Below are 10,643 nucleotides of genomic sequence, written 5' to 3' on the forward strand. Positions count from 1 at the left end.
AAATGTACTAATAAATGTCCCATTAAATATTCTTTTTAAATGATGAAATTAAATAAACAATTAAAAGGCAGTTGGCAAACCCCTGCTGTTGCATCTGCAAAAGGTCTCTTACATTTGTTTTGGTGTTGATGCAAATCTATAAAAAAAAGAAAAAAATAATTTTAAAAAAAATATAGGACATTTTTTATTGAATTTGTGTTTTTTGTCCATGTTAAATACAAATAAGCAGTCACTTCAAGAAAACCTTCATTGGAGATGTAATCAAGGCTCTTAAGTTTTATTTTTGCTCTATTATGACAAGATAATTGTTTTTTCTGATGTTCAGAGTTTTAGTATAAAAACAACTTGTTAGTAGAAGTTACAACAAAAACAAAAGCTGCATTTCTACTTAAGGGAATACCAACTTATGTTAAAATGCTATTAAACGGCTATTGACCACCAATCCTGAATAATTAAAGCTGCCAGTAAAAACAGGTTTGGTTTTGAAGGGAAACCAAATGCTTAAGGCATTTCAGAGTCCAGGAACCCAACATGGAGAGCGCCAGCATCAGTTTTTACACTCATTTCTTATGTCTTCAGCTCGGCAGTGGGAGGATTGAAACCAAACCTTCAGAGCATCAACCCATCATCACTGAGGTCATTACAGACATATTAAACACACACAACAATAAATACGTTCAAGCTGGTTCACCAGAAGTCTGAATCCCTCCTAAGATGTTCACAGTGACCGGCACATTCAGGGTTAAAGCTCGGAGGAAAGCTGGACTTTCAGAACCTTTTTCACAGCACCAGGGTCAAATCAAAGCTAAAATGAGAATAACTTTAACAGTGATTCTGTGTTTGTCCCCTCAGAGGAAGTGTCCTGCCCTGGGCTCTTCCTCCTCTACTTAAAGTTCCTGAATTAAACCAGCTGTGGCTTGTGAGCGCCCTCTGCTGGGCTGGATTCAGGTAAACCGGTCACCGGTCCAGAAATGGATCCGCTTTGTAGTCAGAAACAAACTCCTCCAGAAGCATCTGGATCAGTCCGGAGCCGATTCTGCTCTACTGGACCTCTGGGACGCGGAGAGGAAAAGCTTCATCAGGTCCTGGAAACGAAGTCGTACCTGCAGGAAATCATGTGGCGTCAGTTCAGCTCAGGAAGCGGCGATGCACCCGAGCACTGAGGCTCCGCCCACTCTCACCTGTTTGACAGTCTTATTGCCCAGCAGGGCGGACACCTGTCTGAATGTCTTTGTTGTGGCTCCTCTCTGCTGGCAGGCAGTCAGGATGGCGCAGTCAGCATCACTGGAACAGGAAGAACAGTTGCTTGAAACTGATCGATTAACAAAGTTGATTAATTAATCGATTTTAGAGGTTAAAAGAATTTCTGGTGTTTAAACATTAAATTTTTGGAAAATCCAGCATTTTTTTTTCCACCAACGCTCTTCCTGCGTTTCCACAGTTCAGGTCGGCCATCTTGTTTAACGATCAGTTTTTACTGCTTCTATTTATTTGGACTTTGAATTCAGGTCGACTCTATGATAAAAGAGTCAGGTTCCAAAAATAAATAAATAAATACAATACAATAAAGTTTTATATTAGCAGAATAAAGTCGTATTTTTGGAGAATGAAGCAGTAATTTTATGACAACCACAGGGAACCTAACAAAAAGTTAATTACTCACAGCAGAGTTTTATTTAATATATTTAAAGTATTTTTTATCTTAAATTAAATGTAGTTTTGACTTAATATTGGCTCTGAGTGTGGCCTGTTTTACAGTCTATATACTCCAATTAATTAATCGATTACAAAATAAGTTGACGATTATTTCAGAAACTGATTGATCATGATTAACTCGATCAGTCGTTTAAGTGCTAGCAAAACGTAGCATTTCGCAGGTATATTATATTTAATCCACTTCACAATGCTGTGCTACTTTGTGCAGGTTTATCATATAAAACACATTGAAGCTGTTTGATATAAATATTTAACAGGTCAGGCCAAAGAACATTAAGGCAGAAAATTAGCTGCAGTGAGTTCAACAATTCAAACTGAGCTCCAATTTCTTGGAGAGTGAATTCAGAAACATGACGAAACGTCCTGATCTTATGAAGCTTTTATAAACGTGATCTGTTCTCACCGGGTCCAAACCACGACCTTCTCCCCGTTGGAGGAAACTGTGATGTTTTTGGCACAAACCGCCTGCTGCTCCCTGTCGTCATCTTCATCACCTTCCACCAAGGCGTCAATGGACTCCCCTCTGCCGCTGCCGGGGTTCTGGCAGGCGGAGTCCGCCGCGCTCTGGGAGCAGCTGTGGAGCTGCTGGAAAATCTCCTGGACCTCGTCCTGCAGGTCTGGATGCTTCCTGAGCAAAGACGAAACCTGAGAGGAAACGGTGGGAAGAGAAGACAGACGGGCCAACAAGACGGAAACAAGTTACAAAACTATCATAAAAACTACAAGAATGTTGTATATTATCTATGGATATGAGCCAAAACAATTCATTGTGAAGAATTGATTATTACAATAATAGTTAATATTTGATTAATTAACTGAAGCTAAACTCAAAAAAGGCCATTTGATGAAAAAAAGTCAGAGCAGATATTAAGCCAAAAATATACAAAATATAGATATACATTTTGGCTTTAGACAAAAACTGTTTCGTCTGTAATTTTGTTTTATCCAAAACTCTTTAAGTGGCATATTTTATATATTCACCCAGTTTAAATTCACTGAAGAAATGTAATGTTATTGCACTTTAGGCAATAAAATGTTTATTTTTTTAAAATGGAAATTAATTATTGGTTAATTTGCACCTTTTAATGTATTTCTAATATTGGAACAAAAAATCTTAAGTGGATAAATGAATAACGAGCAAACTCTAATCAATTAATCATAATAATCGCTAGATTAATTGACAACTAAAATAAGTCGCAAATCTACATAATACATCATTTTTATGGCACTGGTTGCCTTTCATAAACAGGATGAAGAGGAAGCAAATGGTCCAGGAATCAAAGCAGGAACAAACGAATTGAGGTCAGTAGCCTCTGTGTTCAGCATGTCGCTAGAGAACAAGTGGTGCACTGACTGACGGTTTACAGCTGATCACTGATTACCGATCTTTAAAAAGCCTGACCTGTGATTCCGATCTTATAATATGACATTTTTCTGTCTGAAATGTCGCTAAATACAGCAAGACAGTCACTGAGTTGGTAAAAGTGATGTGACTATCACTGTAAACGTGCAGACATGACCTGGTGGGCCGGTCTGTCAGTCAAACCTTTCTAACGGCAGAGCAGAAGAGCACAGAGGCTGTAATTTAGACCTTTCGTGAGGCAGATGAGATCAGTGGATGAGATCAGTGGATGAGATCAGTGGATGAGATCGGCTTCACATGTAAATATCGGCCGATCTAAGGAACCTGGCGACAATAAATCAGTGCGCCCCCACTGAGAACTGTAGATCTTGGGAATACTCACAGAGATTGATGCCACTAACGGTTACCATGGTAACCAATAAAATAAATGACTCGTGAGAATGCTCCGTGTTCGCCGCCTACCTTGTCCACGTCCTCCGATGAGGGGGCGGAGCTTCCCTGCAGCACAGACACCACCTGCTGGTAGAGCGGCGAGCTTTCCCCCAGGCTGCGGCCCATCCGCCTCAGGAACCGCCGGCTGCGCTCAAACAGCTGCTGCTCCAGCAGCTGGCGGAGAGGAAGAGCAGCTCAGCTTGCTTCCTGAACTAAATCACAGTGGCAGAGACTCCACTCACCAGTCCACATCGGCGCGCCTGTCTGGGGTTCAGGAAGGCGGCGAAGTCTTTGAGCAGCTGAGGCCACGGCTGCAGCAAGCAGCCCAGCCTGTCATAGAGAACCTCCGGGGCCCCTGAGGGCCCCGAGGCTGAAAACTCATCCAACACCTGCAGCAGCTGCTCAGAAAGGCCCGGACGCACCTGGACCGCTTCACACACCTACACAGGAACCAGCCAGAGAAGAAAGAGAGAAAAAGAGAAAAAGTCCAGTTTAAAACAGGCTGGACAATAAATCAAATATACAGAGATATGAGATCAATATTTACTATTAATATCTATTGAGATCTTAATAATACACACACAGTCTCCAGAGTTGTGTGCTTTAAATGTTGAATGTATATGTGTGTGCTAACACACATATACTGTATATACACATATACAGTGTTAGTCTGCTATAGTTAGCAGACTAACACTGCTAATTGTTATTTACTGTTGTACAGTTATTATTACTAATATTAACTATTATTTAAAATTTTTGTGCTGTGCTGGGAAAAACAAATGTCCAAATTGGTGGAATCAACTAAAACTCTTAGCATTTAACTATCCCACTTTACGGTTACCTAGCAACTCACTCATTCTTTGGTTACCTAGCAACAACCTGTGGCGTAACGTGCCCAGTAGCAGTTTAAAGTTTCACCACTGTGCTTCATAACCGCAACTGAATCGAATCCTCATCCTGCATCACTTCATGTTATCCTGTGGAGTTCAACTCCAACAAAGCAAGAAATAATGTTTGTGATGTGAAAACCTCCAGAGCTGTGAATACTGTCTCCAGGTACTGTGAGGAATATTTCTGTTCTTACTCTGTGGAGGTAATCCTGAGCGAACACCACATCCTCCGACTCCCTCTGGCCATCATCCTCCTCTTCCTCCGTTTCCTCCGATGAAAACTTCTCCTGAAAACAGATTTTGACTTTAATGCTGCAGGAAGCAGAGACGGGTAGAGCAGCAAAAAAATCATGCTAAAGCAAGAGCAGCACCTCGTTGAGATTTTTACTCAAGTAAAAGTAAAAATTATCCATCCGAGAAATTACTTAGGAGTAAAAAATATTTGGTAAAAATTATACTGATCAAAAATATAAATCATTTTACATTTAAAAATTACACCATCAGACGAAACGGAATGTAAATGTATGTGGAAATTTTGATATTTTAGAGACTGAAATTAAAATAATTCATATAAATAACAATTGCAAAATAAAATCAGGGAGGAGAGACATTTTTCCAAATTAGTTTCTTTCAATAAAAAACTTCTGAAACTAACAAAAACTGCAGCTGTGTGTCTGGTGAATTTTTGGTTTTTCATTCAGTGGGTTGAAAATCCAGACATTTTACTCATCTAAAAGTAGCGATACTTTGATAAAAATTACTGAAGGAAAAGTAGCAGAACTTCACAGCAAAAAGTAAAAAGTTCAGGCAGTAAAAATACTCCTAAAAGTAATTATTTTCCAAAAAGTTACTCAAATAAATTGTAACTGAGTAAATGTAACTTGAGCTACTCAACTCTGGTTATAAATGGAATCATTAATATAATATTAAAATATAATGTTATTTTATTCAATTATTGGACTTGCCTCAGAGTTGCCATTTATTAATTTTGTTAGTTTCGTTCGCGCACAGTGATAGAAGAAGAAGAGGAAGAAGAAGAGAAAGAAGAAGGGTTTAATTTACCTGCTGCTGGCCGTCTTCTTCATCTTCATCATCTGCTGCTTTCCTCTGCGGTTCTGACTCCGTCGGACCCGGCAGGATGTCGTCGTCGTCATGGGAGACGCTTCCTGCAGCGCTGGGCGAAGATTCGGATAAAACCAGAAGCACGTCGCTCTCCTCCTCCAGCTCTTCCTCAGTGGTGGCCTCGTCTTCGTCAGCAGCATCCACACAGGAGACAGAACCTTCCTTCAGGCTCGGTTTCCCTGCAGCAGGAACAGACGGCCTCGTCTTCCTCCTCCTCCTCTTCCTCAGGCCGGCCAGCGTCCTGCAGTGGTATTTAATCTGCTCCGTCGTCGGCAGAGAGATGGTGGAGGTGATGATGATGTCAGAGTTCTGCTCCTTCCTGCTCAGCAGGAGGCGCTTCAGGAGGACGTGGGAGGCACAGTCAGCCGGACCCTCCGAGGCGTCGGGAGGCGAGGCGGGCGGCTGCAGCAGGACGAATCCGATCCGTCTGAAGTCCAGGTTCTGAGGCAGGCGAGGCGGGTACCTGGTCCCGGACGGGAAGCTGTAGCTGGACCGCAGCAGCGCCAGGTGTCGGGTTTTACCCCGCCTGCTGGAGGCCGGCGCCTCCGGGGAGGAACCAGGCGGGCTGTTGAAGAGTTTGATGACGGGACAGATAACAGGAAGGCTCCGCTGGAGGAGAAACAGCAGAACATTGAAGGGTGACTTGATATTTTGATTTGGAAACAACAAGAGTAATGTTTTAAATCGGGAAGAGTTCAAACATCGACATTTGGTGGAATAACCAGGAGGTTTTAATGGGGTTCAGTGCAGTGGATTTTTCCAGATCTGTATATATACTTTATAAATTTTGTCGCTTGTGGTTATATTTGTATCATTAACATTTAACACCTTGGATGGAGTCGCTTGTCAACTAACAACCTATTGATCTGTTTGGGGATCAACAAAGTATATTCTATTCTATTCTAAATATTTACGTTTTAACTTCTGTGCTGCTCGTTTGGTTCCGATTTCTTCTGTTAGTTGAGTTTGATCATTTTTACGTCATAAATAAATCCAGTTCTGTTTGTTTTGTGAACCTCTGACTTCAAGGTTTTCTTTAGCTCTTCTCCATCACTGTAACTTTATTCTGTTGAAGGAAACAGTTTTAATACCACGAGCCAGAGAGGCATGTTCTTCTCCTCTCTTGCCACTGGCGGGCGCACTTCGGCCGGATCAACAATACTGCAGGCCACCAGCATCGGCCACACCACCTGCTGGTACCTGAAGGCCTGCAGAGGAGGAGGAGTTGGTCACTGATGAGAACAGCGGACGGTTTTCTCGGTGAGTGTTTTTTTTTTTGTTTTCCGTACTTTTACGATGTTGTCCGGACTTCCAGGTCTGCAGCACTGCAGGATTCTGCGGCGGACTTGCACCACGGTTTTCCTGAGCAGAAACTGAGACACAAGCTTCGGCGGGTCGCAGGCTCCCTCCATGTTCCTGAGGCCAAGGACCAGCAGACTGAGGGGAAAAGATACAAAAACACGCAAATTCAACTCCCAGTTTGCTACGGTTCTCCCTCTAACACTTTAAAGTAAGTTTTCTTTTTTAATGTTTTTTTTCTTGCTTTCTTTTCTAAAAGAAATGAACTACAAATGACAAAAAAAGAATTAAGTTGCTTTTATTTATTTATTATTTATTTATCTTATCATTTACTTACTGGTAGTTATTTACCATCAGCCATTCTATGACAATTTTTGTTTCAATATGAGAATATTATAATATTCGTTGAATATAAAGACAATTTTACCAGAAAAATGTCTTAAAATTATGGGAAAAAAGGTTGTATTGAGAAAAAAAGCTTGAAAACTTTTTGTTGTTTCTCATTGTTTCACCAGCATAAAGTTGTACAACCTGGAAAATGAAATAGTAATTTTAGGACTCTATTCTCATATTATTTCAACTTTATTCTTGCAAGATTAATACTTAATTATCATTTGTTTTAATGAGAAAAAAGCTTGAATATTTTGTCTCATTTCCATAAAATTACTACCCCATATTCTGTTATTTTGACCTTATTCTGAAATTTTTATGAAGAAAAATGCTTGAATATCTTTTTTTTGTCATTTTTTTGTGTTGAAGTTCTCATAAAATTACTATATCATTCTCTAAATATTACAACCCATCATGACTTTATTTTTGTAAAAAAGAAAAGGAAAGAAATAAAAATAAAAAACCTAGCCAGACTCTTATAATTTGTCATAAAGTTGACCTGAATTCAAAGTAAAAAATAAATATAAGCTGTAAAAATGCTTCAAAACAAAATGGCGGCCTCGGACTCGCTGACATCACTCTGAACTATGAAAATCCAAACAGTGCATTGGGAGAGAAATTATTTGATTTAATGATTTTATTTATTTATTAAAATTATTAATTTAAATTTAATTATTAATTTACAATAATTTGATTAATCAGTAAAAATGTATTTATTTGCCTTGCTCAGAGATTGTGGAGAACCAGAAACTGTATCTCTAATTTCAGCTCAATAAAGTAGATTCTCTCTAATGGTGTCCGAGTTACCAATCCTCTGCTGCAGTGAAGGCCGCCGTCCTGCGGGGGCAGTACATCGCCGGGTCCAGGTTGGCACAAGGCAGCAGTTCAGGGTAGAGGAACACGGGTCGGGTGGCGAACAGCCAGGCGAGCTCAGCTGGCATGACGGGGAAACAGCGCACTGAAGAGACAGAGAAACACCAACTGAAACCGTAAGGCTGCTGTACTGAGAACCAGCTCACATTTCTGACTTTATAAAACCATTAGAAATAAAATTTAAAGTTTAATCACCACAGAGACGCACAAAAGAAATGCAGGGACCAAAACTGTGTAATATCTGATGTCTGCACACGACTCAAACTTTTGCCTGATAGAAAAATCCCAAATAGAATATACGAGATGAAATAGTCCTGCCACCAGGGGCGCCCCCAAGAGGGGGGCAGAGAGGGGACATGGGCCCCTCTTAAAAAATACTGGCAAACTCCTCAGGGTCCCCCAGAGAATCATGTTCGTGTCATAGAAAGGCATACAGAGTAACCTACTCAACAAAGACGAATGTAAAACCCAATAATTATAAAATTTAAATGATATAAATGTCTTGTTTTATTTTTTTTTTTTAGCTTCTAAAATTTTTACTGGTTCTGGCTACCTTTATGAAAATGTTCTGGGGGCGCCACTGCATGCCACGTCAAAATTTAAGATCTGTGGTTAACATATTTAAGGTCGACTTAAGTTTTTTTTTTATTTTTTAATGAATTTAAGACATTTTGAGGCCTTAATTTCAGATAACTGATTTTAAGACATTTTAAGGCCTTGCGGTCGCGCTGTGAAGGTCGGACAGACACTCACTGTGACCTCTGCCGTCAGGCTTGTGGCTCTGCGGCCGGTAGTCGATAGGCGTCTGCCGCAGCTCCTCCAGGAGCTCCAGCGCCCCCTGCAGGTTGGTGCTTCTGAAAGCACTGCGGAAACCGGGATCATCTGCAGACCTGAGGATTTCTCCCCTCTGAGCCAACATGTCCAACTCAAACTGAAAGATGAGGACAGAAACGTCTTCAGCAGCGTCTTCCCTGCAGTCTGACAGTCGAACCAAATGGAGGATTAAATCTGAATCTAGAGGCGGAGAAGTGAGTTACCAGGAACTGCCTGGTGGTCTCTGCCTCACTGTGCAGCTTGGGGACAGGTGAGGTCAGCAGGTTGATCTGGGTCAGCAGCTGGATGTGCTGAGAGACACAGAGAGAAAGGTCAGAGGTCAGGCTGGGTGAGAAACTTATTTATTAAATTTTTGGAAAATTAGATTTTTTTTCCCCCACTAATCCACTCCTGAAATATGAAAATGTGTTTCCATATTTCAGAGTGATGTCAGAGCGCCCACGGCGGCCATCTTGTTTGACAAGCGTTCTGTACAGCTTTTGTTTATTTGGATTTTTAATTCAGGTCAAATCTACGACGTAATATTAGGGTCATGCTACGATTTAAAACATTTTTAATTAAGAGAATCAAGTCATAATATTACAAGAATACAGTTATTGTACTGCAACCTTATTATTGTAAAATGATAACATTATTCTTGTAATATTACAACTTTATTCTTGTATTTTTAGTTTTTCACTTTCATTTTTTCCCCCTATTATAGACCTAATAGTTTGCTGCACGTTAGATCTTGATAACTCTAGAACCTTTTTCCATAAAACGAGTTTTTTGTAATTTTAAGTCGTTCTGCTGGTAAATTTGCGTCTCCATTCTGTTAATATAACTAAATTCTCATATTTAAACTAAAATTCTTGTAGCATCGCCCTAATACTCCATTGCGCAACTCACAGAACAGATAATTGAAGTAAAAGTCACTTTTAGTCAGAGCTCAGAGTTGAGCTGAGGTTCTGGTGCAGAGCAGAACCCGGCCCGGATCGGTACCTGCTGCATCTGCTGCTGCAGCCGCTGCTGCTGCTGCAGGCCGAGCGTCAGGGTGAACGGTTCTGGACTCTGAGCGCTGAACATCGGGTTCGTCTGGCGCCGCTTCCTGATCAGAGCCAGCTGCTGCCTCACCGTTCGCAGCTCTGTGATTGGCTCATCCTCAGCCTCATCTTCGGCCGCGCTGCTGAAGTAGAAACCAGCAGTCAGCAGGAAGTAAACGTGCCTCCCTGTCGTCATAGCGATGCTCGTCAGTACGTTACGTACACGCGCTGCTCCTCCAGCGTTAAGGCCTGAAAAGCGGGCGTTTCCTCCTGCTGCTCCTCATCTTCGTCATCCACTTCCTGTCCGGCCAGGTCTTCCTTCAGCTGAGACACAGACACACATCTGAACGTTAGCTTCAGGTTAGCGCTAACTACCACAGCTGCTGCTGAGTTCAATACAAATTTACTCTAATATCCCATCTAAGTTCAAGCTCTGAAACCTTCAGCTGTTTTTATTTTTTAGCAAACATTAAACTTTACTAGAATCGTGAAGATCAGAGGGATAAGTTAAGGAAATAAAACAGTTTGTAGCTTTTATTATGTTAAAATTCTGTCATTTTCCAAACTCAAATTCCCAGAATTCAGTTACTGTTAAAGTCTAAATGGAAACATTTATTATGAATTTATGAATGGGAAAGATGGACTGACTGAACAGATAAATGGGCAGAGAGGAGAAAAGAATGATTCGAGAAAAGAATGATT

General features: G+C 40.9%; 1 protein-coding gene across 4 annotated transcripts in view; it reads right to left on the reverse strand.

Moving 5' to 3' along the window:
* Positions 1-249: 249 nt before the first annotated feature.
* gon4la (gon-4 like a) overlaps positions 250-10,643 on the reverse strand; it is a 16,727-nt gene continuing 6,333 nt past the window's right edge. For 3 of the 4 annotated variants that reach the window (XM_016678854.1, XM_007566482.2, XM_007566480.2), the window contains exons 14-27: positions 10,165-10,265; positions 9,901-10,084; positions 9,123-9,209; positions 8,839-9,016; positions 8,020-8,170; positions 6,813-6,960; positions 6,615-6,731; positions 5,464-6,132; positions 4,596-4,688; positions 3,754-3,951; positions 3,542-3,685; positions 2,120-2,361; positions 1,182-1,284; positions 250-1,103 (exon numbers count right to left, since the gene is read on the reverse strand). In XM_016678854.1, the coding sequence (XP_016534340.1) occupies positions 1,020-1,103; positions 1,182-1,284; positions 2,120-2,361; positions 3,542-3,685; positions 3,754-3,951; positions 4,596-4,688; positions 5,464-6,132; positions 6,615-6,731; positions 6,813-6,960; positions 8,020-8,170; positions 8,839-9,016; positions 9,123-9,209; positions 9,901-10,084; positions 10,165-10,265 (2,499 nt within the window). In that variant the 3' untranslated portion in view covers positions 250-1,019. The remainder of the gene's footprint in view (positions 1,104-1,181; positions 1,285-2,119; positions 2,362-3,541; positions 3,686-3,753; positions 3,952-4,595; positions 4,689-5,463; positions 6,133-6,614; positions 6,732-6,812; positions 6,961-8,019; positions 8,171-8,838; positions 9,017-9,122; positions 9,210-9,900; positions 10,085-10,164; positions 10,266-10,643) is intronic. The other variant, XM_007566483.2, reaches the window with a different exon arrangement.

Source organism: Poecilia formosa, unplaced genomic scaffold, assembly GCF_000485575.1.
Source record: "Poecilia formosa unplaced genomic scaffold, Poecilia_formosa-5.1.2 Scaffold192, whole genome shotgun sequence".
In the NCBI taxonomy this organism is placed as follows: Eukaryota; Metazoa; Chordata; class Actinopteri; order Cyprinodontiformes; family Poeciliidae; genus Poecilia; species Poecilia formosa.